At 42.9% G+C, this 16,240-nt stretch overlaps 2 protein-coding genes across 7 annotated transcripts in view; one reads left to right on the top strand and one right to left on the bottom strand.

The window, feature by feature from the left end:
• Nucleotides 1–16,240, top strand: part of CP (ceruloplasmin) — a 59,916-nt gene that overhangs the window by 34,745 nt on the left and 8,931 nt on the right. For 3 of the 4 annotated variants that reach the window (XM_046684862.1, XM_046684887.1, XM_046684881.1), the window contains 7 exons: nucleotides 786–996; nucleotides 2,299–2,438; nucleotides 3,543–3,671; nucleotides 6,050–6,156; nucleotides 7,585–7,801; nucleotides 8,210–8,349; nucleotides 9,418–9,580. In XM_046684862.1, the coding sequence (XP_046540818.1) occupies nucleotides 786–996; nucleotides 2,299–2,438; nucleotides 3,543–3,671; nucleotides 6,050–6,156; nucleotides 7,585–7,801; nucleotides 8,210–8,349; nucleotides 9,418–9,580 (1,107 nt within the window). Of the gene's footprint in view, nucleotides 1–785; nucleotides 997–2,298; nucleotides 2,439–3,542; nucleotides 3,672–6,049; nucleotides 6,157–7,584; nucleotides 7,802–8,209; nucleotides 8,350–9,417; nucleotides 9,581–12,815; nucleotides 12,957–16,240 lie in introns of those variants that run through there. The other variant, XM_046684871.1, reaches the window with a different exon arrangement.
• The window catches only part of HPS3 (HPS3 biogenesis of lysosomal organelles complex 2 subunit 1), a 38,642-nt gene continuing 36,029 nt past the window's right edge, over nucleotides 13,628–16,240 (bottom strand). For 2 of the 3 annotated variants that reach the window (XM_046684913.1, XM_046684934.1), the window contains one exon: nucleotides 13,628–14,454. In XM_046684913.1, coding sequence (XP_046540869.1) covers nucleotides 14,327–14,454 — 128 coding nt within the window. In that variant the 3' untranslated portion in view covers nucleotides 13,628–14,326. The remainder of the gene's footprint in view (nucleotides 14,455–16,240) is intronic. The other variant, XR_006891882.1, reaches the window with a different exon arrangement.

Here is a 16,240-nt window from a genome sequence, read left to right as displayed (position 1 = left end):
TCAGACTAGAAAGGGAATGACTGCTGTGAAGACTCGCGTCTGAACCTTCTGTTGTCTCTCTGTAGCCTCGATGTAACGTTGACTTGTTGGGTGTTTGATTATCCTGTCCTAGAATGATGGCCATGCAAATTCAGAGACACTCCTGGCCTGGCTCTCAATGAGTAAAACAAACTAAAGCAAAAAAGAAGGAATTTTAGCCAAAAAGTAAAAATGTGCCAACTTGCTTCAAGCTTTATTTGGTTATTTGTCACAAAAATGTAAGACAGGTCGAGTGTCAGCTCTTCCTTTATTCATTAGACAAATGTAAATACAACGGTGAACAAAGAGATGAAGTGTCGGCCCTCATGGAGCCAAAATCCTAATGCAGGGAGGCAGACAAGCAACTATATTAAACAAATTTATATCATGTGGTTATAGTTACAGGAGGAAAAACAGGGCAGGGGAAGGGGCTGGTGACTGACGAGGGAAGGGAGGTAAAAATTCTCTGAGGAGGTGACAATTAAGGAGAAGTCTGAATGAAGTGAGGACATGAGCCATGTGGATATTTTGGGGAGACGTATTCTGGGCAGAGAAAACAGCCAGTGCAAAGGCCCTGAGGCAGGCACACACTTAACCTGTTCTAAGAACAGCAAAAGGGCCTATGTGACTGGAGCAGAGAAGTGGTATGTGATGTGATCCGAGGTGTGGGCCAGTGTTAAGGACTCTGGTGTTGATTCTGAGTGAGGTAAGGAGGCACAGAAGGCGCTGAGCAAAGGAGTGACATGCTTTCTTATTTACCATTCCAGGGACTTTTGATGTCGAGTGCCTCACAACCGATCACTACACAGGCGGCATGAAGCAAACATACACTGTGAACCAGTGCAAGCAGCTGCCTGAGAGTTTGAACTCCTACTACCGGGGAGAGAGGACCTACTACATCGGAGCGCTGGAGCTGGAGTGGGATTACTCGCCCAGCAGGCGGTGGGAGGAGGAGCTGCACCACCTCCAAGAACAAAAGTAACTCTCCAGCCCGGGCTCCCCGTGTTTTCTTTTCTCTTTCAGAGAAGTAAGAACTATGCTAAGTCTCAGGAAAACAAACAGCTGCAGCAAACAATAACAATAGAAACTATAACAAAACGCTCCCAGGACCCTTCCTCCTTCACTTCTGCTTCTCTCAACTTTCTCGGTAGCCCTCATGGTACTTTCTCTTCTGTTGGGCTGCCTGCTCATATCCGTGCACCCTTATCTTGCCCCTGATTTTCAAACTTAAACCAAAATTAATGTGTAAATTCAGAGCTAAAATATTATCTTCCTTACCAACTGTTTGCTGCCTATCTTTCCTCCAAAGATTTCCTTATTAGTCTAGTAATCAGTGATTTCACATTCTTAAAACTATTATGTACGGAAGAGTATTTCCCATTCTCGAGGGCAGTACAGCAGATATAGTCTCGGCCCCCTAGGAACTTACAGGAAAACACGGTTCAAAGCCACCAATAACGTGCACATTACGGAAATGTAATGAATACGTGTTATGAATAAGTGTCAGTAAAGGATGCTCATTGGAGCTTGAGAACTGCATTTAGAGCAGTGTCCCCGACCCTTCTAGTTAGTCCTTTTAGACTTTTCCCCTTGGTCAGCTCACATGAAGCACTAGCTCTTTGCGGATGTGGCTGGAGAGATGGGGATGCGCGTGTGCTCAGATCTGCGGTGCACAACTGGTGACCTGTAGCTGAGTAATGGTTAGCTGGTTGTTTTGACTGCGATGGTGAGTATGATTTGTGGGGAAAAGGAGTAAAAGTTATTTCAGTGACTGGGGTAAAATAGTCAAAAGGCTCCAGGATTCCATTAGGAGTCAGTGGAAAATTCAGGTAAAGCAAGTGGCCGGAAAGTCAGGGCCATTGCAGTTCTTATAGACCAGAAATATTGCGGTAACCAGAGAACCCTTCACTGGTGAAATCTGGACCCATAAAATTCTAGAGCCACTGAGAAACCTTAGAGATGGCCTCATCCAATCCCCCCTTTTAGGGGAGAAGAGACCGAGGCTCCAACAGGCAGTGGCCGGCTGGGGGTCCTTCCAAGTGTGGCAGAGTCAGGGCGGCACTCAGCTGGCTCACGCCTGGCCAGCCGCACTTTCTACCACATCTGTCTACTTTTAAAGTCTTATTCTCTCTTGCTGAACAGAAGAGTGATATTAAAAACTAGCATAATGACTTAAATAAAAACTATATTTTTATTCAAAATTTAAAACTCAACTTCCACTTTCATGAAGACAAATACTAACCTTGGCTTTCTGTGTGTGTGTCTGTGTGTGTTTTTAAGTGTCTCGAATGCATTTTTAGATAAGGGAGAATTTTACATAGGCTCAAAGTACAAGAAGGTTGTGTATCGGCAATTCACTGACAGCACGTTCAGAGTCCAGGTGGAGAGAAAGGCAGAGGAGGAGCACCTGGGAGTTCTGGGTACGTCCTCGGGGCTCCCCCATCGGGTGTGGTTAGCCACGGGCTGCTATGCACAGCGACAGGCCAGGTATATGGGTTTGATTTTCTCAGTTCATATAACAAAGCTATTCAAAAAAAATAAAAAACATGTTATTCAGTAAAAATGAGAAGCTTATATTTACTAAAGAATATGGCATAATAAAATGTTACTTATTTCTGTCAGAAACAGTGTGTCATCCCATAGACTAACGAAATAGTATAGATTGGGTGTTTATCAAATTGATGCCATAGTTTTGGTGAAATTCCTAGAAATTCCTTTCTAATGAAATTCTTAACCAAATTCTCCCTGTTATCCCACCCCTCTAAAACTATATATATAGCTATTTACTTTTAAAATTAAGATGTAAATGACTAACTCCAAGAAGAAATGTACACATAGACAAGGAACTAAGGAAAGAAAAAACTGTTACTGTGCACAATGCAGGGGAAAAGTTGCCTTCAATTTTTCATTTTAAGACAGGAAGTCTAAGAGCTTGACCAACACTGGTCTTGGGAATTTTCTTGAAAGTCATCAAGGTCCCTACTCTCAAACCCTCTGTGTTCCTACATGGTCAGCGTCCCCTGCGGCCTGGTTATCCTCAGCCCTGGAGCGAGATGCTAGGGAGGGTGCCTGTGCTGCTGGGTCACAGAAGTTCTCCAGGCAGGGGAACACAGGTAGAAATGGGAGAAGCACGCGCCTGTCAAATGCAGTCCTGCCCTGAATTCACACTCAGGAGGGTCTGGAAGACCCAGTGCTGAGAGTTGCGAGCAAGGGCTGCAGAGTGACGCCTGGCCAGGGCGGGCCGGCTGACTCACCACCCGGAGACCTTCAGGCCGAAACCTCCCCTCGGCCTCCAGATGCCGGATGCCCTGCGGTCTCCAACTGTGGAGGCAGCTGTTACCAGCGTTTTTATCCCGAATCCTCTGGGACGGGGCATAAATCCAAGAGGACCACAGCATGAAGCCACAGGGAAAACAGACTCCAACCTTAATGCTAAGAAAACTACCGGATCTTTGCTTTTATTACTGATGGGAACTTCCAATCTGACAAATATATAAGTCACTCTTCCTTTTCGCTTTTGCCAGGTCCACAACTCCACGCGGATGTTGGAGACAAAGTTGCAATTATCTTTAAAAACATGGCCTCAAGGCCCTACTCCATACATGCCCACGGGGTGAAAACAGAGAGTTCCACAGTTACACCCACCTCACCAGGTACTCATGGGGGCCGGGGAGGGGGGGGCGGGGGGGGGGCCATTTTAATAGACTTTACAGCCTTTCCATAAACCACTTTACCAGAGAGGTATGGTGTGCGTGCTGAGGAAGTGCAGGAGGAGGTGGCAGAGAGGGGAGGCAGGGAGGCGTGTCCGTGTGTATGTAGGACACGTGCATGTACCAAAAAATCCACAGGACTGTCAGGAAAATGTCCAGGGGACTGGACAGCTACAGATAGCCACGGCTGAGTCGGCAGAGACGCTCTCAGGCTCAGCTAGAACCACCCGGACAGACAGGCTCCTAAGGGCAGAGGGGACTTCCCATCCCCGTATCTAGTCCAGTATCCCGCGTGTACTGGGAGCTCAACAAATGCTTCTTTAATTAACATGGAGTAAAAGCTGAGGTGGATCAAATACAGTGTGTATTTCTTTAATAAAAACTGTACTTTTCTTCCATTAGTTGTAAACTGGCTTGTCGGAAGGGACCACTTCTCAGTAATTTAGCAGTTCCCAGAAATATCAAGTGAGAAAAAACAAACTACTCTATGGAGTCGCTCGTGTCAACTCGGGGGATAGAAACAAAAAGCCTGCCCTCAAGACCCTCACATTCTTTCAAGGGAGGTACCCAATAAACATATACATAATATCAAGGTGTGAAAAGTACCAGGAGAAAGGTTAAGATGGGTGAGAGAGAGGAAGTGACAAGGGTGCTATATTCGGTAGGGTGGTCAGGGGGCTTCTTTGAGGAGGTGCTGCTGGTGAGAACTAGTGAGCCACAGGGAGTGGTGGGGGGAGAGCATCCTAGGTCCCGAGATGGGAGCAGGCTTGGTGTGTCTGAGGAACAGCAAGGAGGCCGGAGGGCAGAGGTGAGCCAAAAGGGGCAGAGTGTGAGGAGCTGAGATCCAGGGGGGGCAGGGGCCTGACGCAGTAAGAGGGAGGGGGACCTGAGGGCATGGTTAGGACCTTGGATTTGATTCTAAAATCCGTTGTGAGGGTCTAAGCTGGAGAGTGATGATCCGATGAATTCTTTTCAAAGAACTGCTCTGGCTGACGTGTGGAAAAGTTACTGTAGGGCACAAGGGCAGAATCAAGGATCAGCCAGGGGACTGTTGCAATGATCTGGGTAAAACAATAACCAGGCTTGGACCAGGGTAGAAGCGGCTGAAGAGTGGGCTGTCCTATTCTGGCTCTGTTCTAAAGGTGGTGCTAGAAGGACCTGCTCAAAGAGTGGGCGTTAGGGAATGCCAGGGGAGGAGGAGTCAAGGACAGCCCCAGGGTTTTGGGCATCGACCACGGGTGGCAGAGCAGTTTCGGGAGGGAATGGGGGGAGAGGAAATGCTACTTTTCAGCCTATGAGAATGTGAGTATAGATGAAGAGACAATATGCTCAGTGGTGAATCTACGCCTTATATTCTCACTGAAATGTTCTGCTTAGAAAAAGAGTGAGGACACGGGGGGGTCCGATGGGGGTCTTGAGGAGAAAGGAAAAGTCTACCACAGCCTTGAGACCGTCCCTCGCGTCCTGCTTGACAAACCCAGGGACGGTTTCTCGGGCTCTGGCTAATTGAAGTCTGACAGCATGAATATGTAACGGGGAGGTTACATAACGGAGTGGGCAGCGAGTGGCCATGGCTGAAAGTCAAGGCCTTGTGAGCAGCTGTGCGGGAAGCCCTGAGGTGACTGGAAACAGATCAGTCTGGACAAGAGCCCAGAGCAAACGGAAGACGGTAAAGGCCTTGGCAAAGGGAGGGTGCAACAACCAGCCATCTTCAAAGTGTCAAGGTCCAAGGTGTGGTCATGTCCTGTAAGTGACAGAGTTGTGACAGAACAGTGTATGGCACGACAGAGTGGGGCGGACTAGAGAGGAGGTCACTGCGACAGGTCAGTGACCCATGAGATCAAGAGGTCTAATGGCTCCTCGCCAGGATCTGTGGAATCACCAAGAACGATGGTGAGGCCGAGAGATTACATAGGATGGGCCAGACACACAGACACAGAGAGGACATGGGGAAGGTGCTAGCACTGGGGAAATCACTGGACAGTGGAAAAGAAAAATGTGTATTAGAGAAACATACTTCCAGCTGAGAAAAGATCTGTTGCAAAGTTTCTTTAAACCGTGATACTGGAACTGCCACCTCCAGGTTTCGTGGTATTGCATGTGCGTCATGGCTAGTTAATTCCTAACTGACCAAGAAGAGAGAAAAGGATGTCTTACAGTTTGTCTTAAAACTAAATTCTGAAGACAATTTTGAGTTCCACTACTTTTTAAACCTAATTACCTTGTATTTTCGGTTTCTGGGTCACTGGTTATCAAGACCTGGTATGTATATCAAATATATAGTAAATATAACCAGATATGTTAACACTTAACTAATTTAGGTGAAACTCGCACTTACATATGGAAAATCCCAGAAAGATCTGGAGCTGGAAGGGAGGATTCTGCTTGTATTCCATGGGCTTACTATTCCACTGTGGATCAAGTTAAGGTAAACTTTAAATCATTTGTGTTTTGTGAAAAGTCCCAAAATAGACACACAATTGAAGGAAGATGAGGTTAGAGATTTCCTGTGGTCCAATTCTATGTTAAAATCCCAGGAAAGTAAGCTGATCTACAATTCACTTTTGTTTCACTTTTTTGTTTTGTTTAAAGATACAGTTATATCAACTCTGTGACTGCTGATTATGGGAAACACAGAATTAAATCTTAACCAATACAGTATTTTATTTCCCTTTTGATGTGAAAAGACATTACACTCAAAGAATTGAGGTACCTGATTTCAGAGCTCTCTTATTACGTGATAATAAAATGATGATCTCAGCAGTCACAGCACAGCTAAAGCTGCTGTTTGATTAAATATTTCAAAGCCAGCAAAGCACTCAACAACTACAAATCAGCATGTGTACCAAGATTCTTTCGTGGAATTAAATCTCTAGTCTAAATCTCCCTCCTGAGTTCCAGACCTGTCTATACACCTGCCTACTGAACCTCTCCACCAGCATGCCGCACAGGCAGGGGAAGCCCAGCACCTCTAAAATGGACACTGAGATCCTCCTCCATCTCTATCTGTATTTCCTATGGTAACACAGCACCACAAGTACCCATCTACTCAGCTGTTCAAGCTAGAACCCTGGATATGAAGAATCTTCTTCCCCCTGGCTCCCCCTGGCAGTTCACCCACCTGCACAGAGCTCAGTCCGTTCCCTCTCTCCATCTCCACAGGTCAGGTCCTTGCCATTTGCCTTCACTACTGCAATGGCCCCTCCAAGCCTTCCTCCCCTTGACCACCAGGATCGTTGGTTTAAAATGCAAATACGGTTACCTGTGACCCACCAGACAATCTAAAATTCCTGAGCATGATACAGCTCAAAGGCCCTTCAAGACCTAATCCGCCATTCCCCATGCCCAGCTAAACCAAACTCCTCGCAGATTTCAGTCAATTGTGGCCTTCCTCCTCTGTGCCCATTAGTACTTCGCATACCTCCATGGCAAGTGGTTCATTTCCTCTATTCCTCTATTTTCCCTCCTACACTGAGTTCCTGGAGGGCAAGGGCTTTGTTTGATTCATCTCTGGATCTTTAGCGACTGGCATGGTGCTTGGCTTATGGAATAGGCAAGCCAGCACTGTTCATTTGGGGGTTCTTTTAAATTGCTGCTCATTAGCTGAGCCAATATTCGGCCTCTGCACACATTTCTGTTACTTCAGCATCACCCACAGGACCTACCTACTACTCACCATTGTTCCAATTCAACTACTTCCAGTGGAAAGTTACTGACTTGACAGCACCACACGGGGCAATGTCTACTACCTACACCAGTCCCTCTAAAATTCCTGAGGTCGTGGGCGATAAGGTCCTGGGTCTCTGAAATCCTGACCTATGTTACAAGGCTGACTGAAGTTTTTGCTTGTTTTCAGGATCTCTATAGTGGATTAATTGGCCCACTGATTGTTTGTCGGAAACATTACATCCAAGTATTCAATCCCATAAAGAAACCGGAATTTTCCCTTCTGTTTTTTGTTTTTGATGAGAATGAATCTTGGTACTTAGATGACAACATCAAAACATACTCTGATCACCCTGAGAAAGTAAAGAAAGATGACGAGGAATTCATAGAAAGCAACAAAATGCATGGTATGATACATTATTCTAAAACGTATTTTTTCCCTTTTCTTCTTTCAAATACAACTACTCTGGAGACTATTCTTGTGTTTCATTTCATAGTAAACCACTTTTCTGCCTCACTTTGTGAGGCAGAATTCTGTTCAAAGCAAAAAGGGGACTATATTCAAAATCACCTCTCCCAAACCCAACATCTCATTCCCTTTTACATAAATCCACAATTAGGACTAAGGCTTTTGGTGCTAAGTGACGAGAAAAGCAATGTGGCCTTAAAGTATCCATTTCCCTCATCTGTAGTGAAATAAGTTCTACTCCCTTAGAAAGATCCCATTCATTAACCTAATAATCAGCTTTTTTGGTGAAATAGCTGTTGGTTTAAAATATCCTGGAAGGTAATAAAGGATCATGTGCTTTCCCCAGCTATTAATGGAAGAATGTTCGGGAACCTACAAGGCCTCACAATGCACGTGGGAGATGAAGTCAATTGGTATCTGATGGGAATGGGCAACGAAATAGACTTGCACTCGGTACACTTCCACGGCCACAGCTTCCAGTACAAGGTAAGAGCCACCCACGGTCGTTACATTTGCTCTCTTTGAAAATGTTTTAATACAAATGAAGAAAATATTTCCTCACAGAGACTTAAGTTTCAAGAGACAACTGAATTATTTTCAGAGTGTGGCACACAGCAATTTCAGTTGCCATTACCAACTTGTGTTACACCTTGCACTCTTCCCTGGATTAACAGTTTTTACTAGACTTTCATGGAGTTCTGCTCATACGTTCCTGGGCAAGGCATTTGAATGGAACTGTTAGCAGAGAGGGTAGGAATGTTCCCATAATGATAGATCAAAGGTGTCTTCTAACCTTTGCCTGTTCTAAGTTCTGGGTCTTAAATGGCCTGAAGGGAACATGATCGTCCGTTTGGTGTCAAGCAACCGGCAGGTCCTCAGTCTCCATGCTGCTTCTACTTCCCACCCAGGGCTCATTTCACCAGGAGTCAACAGCCCTTTTGGAAATGCTTTTTTCTTACCTTTGAGTTAATGTAGCAAATTCAGGAGCTACCAGAAAGCACACTGCAGAAAAGGCCATTTTACTATCTGCTTTGGTTTACATAGATGTTATATATTCTTATGGGCCTTTCAACACCCCTGCAGAAACACCCCCCACGTACTCTGTCCAGTCGAGACTCTACCCGAACTGCCTCGGGTTCTGGCTCCTCCGTTGGCCTCCTCTTCTGCTCCCTTCGTTATCCTCCTTGTCCTAAAGTTTCACAAACTAATCTAGGATAGGTTCAGCAAAACCGCGATTAGGGGTGAAATGGGGCCACAGTTGAGTCCCCTGTGTGACTCAAGTGCTCTGATAAAAAGGCAACAGGTGGTCCTGATTGAGGAAGTCGCTCGCCACACCTTTCCTTCACACCCGATTCATGGCCAAGGGGTTAGCAGGAATACAAGAAGCACATATCTCACTGTTTGTATTAAATACAGAAATATGCAGGGTTTCATTTTTTTTTTAACAGATTTATCCATTTTTCTAAAATCCCTGAGCTGGCCAGTGAAAGATTATTTGAATGAATTCTCACTTACAATAAACATGATATAACATTTGTCATTTTTCTAATTAAGCTCAAGGGCGCTTATAGTTCTGATGTCTTTGACATTTTCCCTGGGACATACCAAACCCTGGAAATGTTTCCAGCAACACCTGGAATCTGGTTACTCCACTGCCATGTGACCGACCACATTCATGCTGGAATGGAAACTACTTACACCGTCCTACCAAACGCAGGTGAATATCCCATTAGTAAGTCTAGTCACACATCACAGATATAATTAAGATGCACCGCTTTGCCTGAATACTTCCCCAATATGAAGCATTTGTGAATTTGCTGCCCTGATTTCTTCCTTCTCTGCCTGCACACAGGAATTTTCTTACTGCTAAATGGTGTGGGATACTGCTTTTCTTCTGACAGCTGGTACCGATAACAGCACCAATAGCCTCTAAGCGAATACAAATTGACACCCGCTTGACGCAGTGTAATTTTTTCCAAAACTGATATAAGGGAGTAGTCGTCTTTACAAAGAAACCAACCATGACTTACAAAAGACATATCTGGAATTTAACTTCTTTCTTAATAGAAAACATTAACTTTTCTAGGGAGTACCTGGTACACATAAAGGACTTCCCACCCTATCCCCCAAATAATCACTATAATAGTCAACCTGGCAGAACAGTGTCTGTCTGCGCTTCTCAGGAGAGGGAAGGCATTACTGATTACTGTTCGTCAAAGACTGTCTCAGTCTGTTCGGGCTGCTACGATAAGACATAAGATACCAGACCGGGTAGCTTATAAACAACAGATGTATTTTCACAGTTCTGGAGGCTGTCAGGCTGGGGTCAGGGTGCCGGCACGGTCGGGTGAGAGCCCTTTTGAGGTTGCAGACTTATTATTGTACCTGAGCACGGTGGAAAGGACAGGCCGGCCCTCTGGGGCCTCTTTATAAGGGCGTTCCCATTCATGAGGGCTCCACTCTCACGATCTAATCACTTCCCAAAGGCCCCAGCACCTAATACTATCACCTTGGGCGTTAGGTTATCAATATATGAACTTTGGGGGGACACAAACATTCAAGTCCATAGCAAAAATCTAGGAAAAAAACAGAATCTAAATTCCCTGCTCCCCCCACCCCAGCAACAACACTCCCTCCCCAGGTAGGCACATGCACACACACACACAATAAAAACACAGGAAAACAGACAGCCCTTTTATGGATAAGCACTAAGGAACCATGTTGTATAGAGAGTGAAATTCCTGCTCTGTGGGTGCAGGCTGTGGTGTTTCCTGGGTCTGCTGAGTTCAGAATAGCTGGAATTGGTAATGGCAAATCTAACAGGCGGAAACGATGCAGAGAAAACAATTCCTTGTGTTTTCTCCCCAAAACTGGCATAAAAGGGGACAAAATAAACAGAAGAAAATACAGAAGTAAATATTATTTCAAAAATTAAAAATCCTGAAAGGTCAACCATTAGTGCAAAAGAGAAATTTTAATTTCTGCTTCTAGGTCTTAAACCAATACCTCATAGCCTGAACAACGACTTCCATTAAAACCCTTAATTACAAAAGGCAGTACTGAGGGCACCAGCACAGCAAGGATCGAACGGGCAGAGACCACCGGGTTTAACACCGTTCCTGCTGAACAAGATGAAGTGTCAAAGATGAGAAAGAAAACTTTGAGTCACGCAGAGAACATTAGCACACACGTAAACCACACGAAAGGATGGTCCTGCTCAGAGAACAACCAAGAGTGAGGGAACACAGAGGCAGACATTCTGGAAATTCATGTGTGCAAATGCCTGACGTGTAGGGGACACTGCCACAGGCTGATCCTACACACAGACACTGACAGGTCCCTCCTGGATCATCAGCCTGGAAGGAGAAGAGGGAGAGGACTGCTTAGTCCAAAAAGGGGAGACTTTCTTAAGAGCCCCAGAGAAAAGTGTAGAACAAATAGCAGATGTGAAGGGAAAACACACATTAGAACAGAGATTGAAGAGAAATTTAGCTTTTACAAAGAGAAAAAGTATCGTGTGGGATTGAAAGAAGCAGTAATGAACACAAAGGATGGTTTGAACTGTACACAGAAAAATGGGGAGCCATGTTTATCAGTCTGAATTATCTTTTTAAAAAAGCAGATAAAGCTTTGGGCAAGCCGACATTAATTCCGAATCTTAGGAAAATGTCTGCCTACCATGACACAGCAAGAGAGCACATGAGGTTAGAGAAACCTCTCAACATCACGCAGCAGGAGACAATTTCCTCTGCAAAGAAAAAAAGTCATTAGAAAAGAATGTGGACGTCCTGTCCTACTTAATGTAATGCTTCATTTCCTCTACCAGCGGAAGCATAATAAAGAGCTCCTAGGACAAATATAAAATGTCCTTTTTTTAGACTGGGACATTTCTACAACAGTCAGATAACCCCTAGAGCAGTCTGTAGGAAAACAGCTTGCTGAGCTTTAAGTTCCTAATAGGCAGGGACTGTACATTCTGTATTTCTAGTAAGTACCCAAACCCAGTACAATACTCTGTTGGTAAATATCTAACCACATATTAATTGAATCAAAAGGAATTTTTTAAATGTTTTGGACATAACATCAGACTTACAGAAAAGTTGCAAGAGCAATACAAAAAATTCCCGTATCCCCTTCACCCAGATTCCCCAAATGCGAGCATTCTGCACGGCCACACGTGCTTACTCCTGCTCTCTCCCTCTCCACACGCTATGGTAAATATAGATACCCACATTTCTTAAAAAGAAGGATATTTTCATATGTAAACACAATGCACCTATCAAAATCAGGAAATTAAAAGTGATTCAATACTACCAACCCTTTTCAAATTTCACCAATTATTCTAATCATGTTCTGCATAGCAGACAAAGGACCCGCTCACACGTTGTGTTCGGCTGGCACACCTTCAGAGTCTCCCCTGGTCTGGAACAGTTCCTCGGTCTTTTTTTGTCTTTCACAACTTTGACATTTTTAGAGAATACAGGGCAGTCATTTTGTAAAATGTCCTTCAATTTGGGTTGGTCTAATGTTTCCTCATGATTAGATTCAGGTTATGCATTTTTTGGCAAGACTCTCACAGAAATGATACTGTGGTTTTCTCAGTCCACATGTGAAGACACAAGACGTGGATTTGTTCCCTCAGTGGTTAACTTTGAGCATTTGATTAAGGAGGTGTCCGCCAGGTTTCTCCACTGTAACGTTACGATTTTTCCCTTTTTAATTAATAAAGATCTTGTGGGGAGGAAAGTAATTTTTCTTTAAATAAAGCAGTACTGAAATGAGAGATCTGTTTTTAAACATATAAAAAGCAGAAAAGTATAAATGAATCAAGAATAATTAAAATAACTAACATTTAAAAAAATCAGAATACATTTAAAGCATCACATACTAATTTTTTAACCATATGATTTATACTATTTTTAGTAATGGTCTTAAAATTTCTCTTTCTGTAGAGACCAAGTCTGGCCGAAAGAAATAAATTGGTGATAAGTGGAACAAAAAGAAAAAACAATGATTCATAACAGTGTGTGTGAAAGTGAATAGAACGTTGACTTTGGAATGGCTAGAAGCATTAAAACAAGACTGAAAACACACACTTCTGTGCATTTGTGGGGGGAACTGTGTTACCTTGTTTCATATGAAAAGGTCAGCAGACTGTATAATCAACTCACATGGGCCACTCATGTCACCACCACCAGGGCTTTACAAAACTGTACTCCGAAAAGAAAACAGAAAAATCCATGACCAGAGTTGTCCTGGACGGTCCTCAAAGAATCGCTAGCAGGAGTCATTGAAGTGTTTCCCAACCACTGGATTCCCATCGCTCCCTCTAACATGCTGCTGACATCATTCCTAATGAACCAATGGACTAGGGGTACAGATGTAGAGGAAGTAAAATTAAAAATTAAATTAAAATTAAAAATAAAAATAACAAAATAGATAAAATGAATAAAATTAAAAATAAGTTTTAAAAATATAATAATAAAATAAAAAGATGCCAATCTGAGTTTTGTGAACCCTTGAAGAGATGGTCAAAAGTATGTTAATCTGTACCTGGAGAAAGGCAGAGCTGACAAACAATTCTACAGATTAAATCCTGGTAAAGATGAACAGTGCCATCAGGAGAAAAGTTTCAAAATACAGCTGTGGCAGACGCCGGGTGAGTAGCACTTCTGCCCAGCCTTAACTAAGGCAAAGCACACTATCAGTGCGCTGAACTCGGACTTGAAATAGTTTAATAAGAGGTTAAAAAAGAAGACACAGCTGTGGACACACGATATATGCCTTTATTTTCACATATGCTGTAGTTAGGAGAGCAAGAGTAGATACACATCAACCAGAGATGGAAACAAGGCTCTGGCTGAAGAACACGCATTCAACAGATCGTGTGAACAGCCAGACAGGAAGAAAGTTAGCTCTGTAAAGGTCTACTTCATTTGTTTCAGAGAGAAACATGGCATGAGTTTTAAAAGTAACAAGGAAATAAAGTCTGAACTACTTTACCATGGGAAAACATTAAAGTCTTTCTCAAAGCAAATTATTTCTTTTTAAAAGTGACCCCACAGAGAAATCTGGAAAAATCAAGATTAAATTCTGGACCACTTGGGGTGATATTCTTTCAAGCATAATTACAAAATGTTTCTTGGATGAAAAAGATTGTCATGTCTCCAAAAACCGTGAATTGATGTTCCCTGGAATAAAAGTCAGACTCTCTCTTTAAAAATATATGCCTTCTTTGAGGAAATTATGTCTTGTAGCTTTTTTATATACCGGACAATTAAATGGATTTGGGTCATAAATTAAGAAACTAATAATACCATTAAATGGTAAGGTAAGCAGCTGGAAAGCATTTGCAATATATGTACATATTCAATATGAAAATCCTTTATTTATATTTTCACCTGGCATTCAGTTTTTTCAAATTCAGTCTCATAGCCACTGTAGTGTTTTTCAAATGATCCCTTCAAGTCAATGATTTCTTTTGGCTGCAGTAAAGAAGATACGGCAAGAAAAACGCTGCGGTGCCATCTTCCGGGAGGACGTTCACAAAATCCCTCAGTTCTAGTTCCACGGCAACAACAGACAGTGTCTCTGTTAGCAGGAGAGAATATCTGAGTCAGAACTCAAAGTCTGTCTTTCATTCGATCTTCTTATCAAACTCAATCAATTAGCTAGTTCAGGTAACAAAATGTTATAAATACAGAAGAAAAAAAAATTAGTCTCCTAAATCCATAGACTACTTTATGGTTTTAACAACTTCTTACTAATTCTTTCTAGAAGGCTTCGAAGTTTATTTTACATTAGTTCCTCGTAATTTGGATTTACTATTTCATTGCTGGATTATTACATTATTTTTCAATATATTTCTATTATCCTCTAAAGAAAAATACAATCATTAGAATACTGGTTTTAGCATTAGGACTATACTGCAGCTCATTTATAAAGACTGTTTCCTAGGACAGGAAATGTCCTTGCTGAGAATTTCATGTTATTAATAGACACAAACCTGTTTTCGTAACTATTACCTTTTTTTCCCATACTGCAAAATAATGTGCTCTAGCGTATGTCTTCAATATTAAGGAACTTAGTGAACATTTTTGTAAAGATAACTATGAAATTTTATGATTCTATTACTTCTTGACATGTACATGCTGCCCTCTGCTGGAAAGAGAGGGGGTGACACATAAGAACAATGTTCCCAAGAAACCTACTTCAGCACCATTCCCTGTGTGATCTGGGACACCCACCACTTACTCCATTTGCAGGGATGCAAATAGAAAATTTCCTGCTCAGGTGTGTGTGCATCCATCCAAAGTCATCTGTCCAATATCCAGGAACCGAAATCATCCTTTACAGAAAGGAATGACGTGCCCTTGGTGCTAAAAAGTTAATGAATGGAGCAGCAGTGGAACATGGGAAAGATGCCCAGCTCTGGAATCAGGCAGACTTGGGCAGCAACTGGACTTGCCTACCTACACTCTGGGTGACTGTAACAAAGTTGCAATCTCCTGAGTCCCAGTTTCCTCACCTATGATGTTGTGGTGCCATCTGCTAGCTTCCAGAGTCCTTTGAGAATTAAATTAAAATGAAATGATGCACATCTGACATATAATAGAAACTTAATAAACAGTAACTCCTAGCTGGTTTGAAAACTCACATGAAAAACAGGAATTATCAATGCTTTTCTATCAAATCAGTTTATTTAGCCTAAATGTGGAACCTGTGAGTAGTTTCCTAGATAAAAAAAACTCAGTCAGGGGCCAGTGTAGCGAGGTTACAGAGCCAACAGAAATCCTGCCGCTGCCCACTTCTCTTCTGCCAACCAGGGAAGGGCGAAGACAGGTCACAACTCCAAGAACAAGGTCAATATCTTAAATCTCTACAGTACTTTAAATCCTCCTGCATGTCTAGGAAATGTGTCAAATGTTGAAAATAGTTATATCTGGCTGGTGAGATTTTAAATGACTTTTTAAGCTGTATTTTTGTGATTTATCATACTACGAGAAGTTTTAGGAATCAGCAGAGTTCATTATGACAAAAACAGTAACAATTATTTCCTGGAAACAAGTCAACCACTGACCCCAGTTCCAACGGCTCTGCATTAGTGCAATGACTCTCAACCAGTACAATTTTGCAAGCCCAGGGGATGTCTGTAAAGTCTGGAGACTTTCGTTTGTCGTAACTAGGGCAGTACTGCTGGTATGTGGTGGGTAGAGGCGAGGGATGCTGCTAAACATCCTGAAATGCACAGGGGACACCTACACACACAGTCTAAATTACCCAGTCTAAAATGTCACTAGTGCCAAGGTTGAGAAACAGTGCATTAGAGAGACAAGAAACCCAAGATCCGAAGCATACCAGTCCCTGACTCCATCTC

The sequence above is a fragment of the Equus quagga genome, chromosome 1 (genome assembly GCF_021613505.1).
Source record: "Equus quagga isolate Etosha38 chromosome 1, UCLA_HA_Equagga_1.0, whole genome shotgun sequence".
NCBI lineage: Eukaryota > Metazoa > Chordata > Mammalia > Perissodactyla > Equidae > Equus > Equus quagga.
The sequence above is the reverse complement of the archived record's forward strand: the minus strand, read 5'-3'. Positions and strand labels throughout refer to the sequence as shown.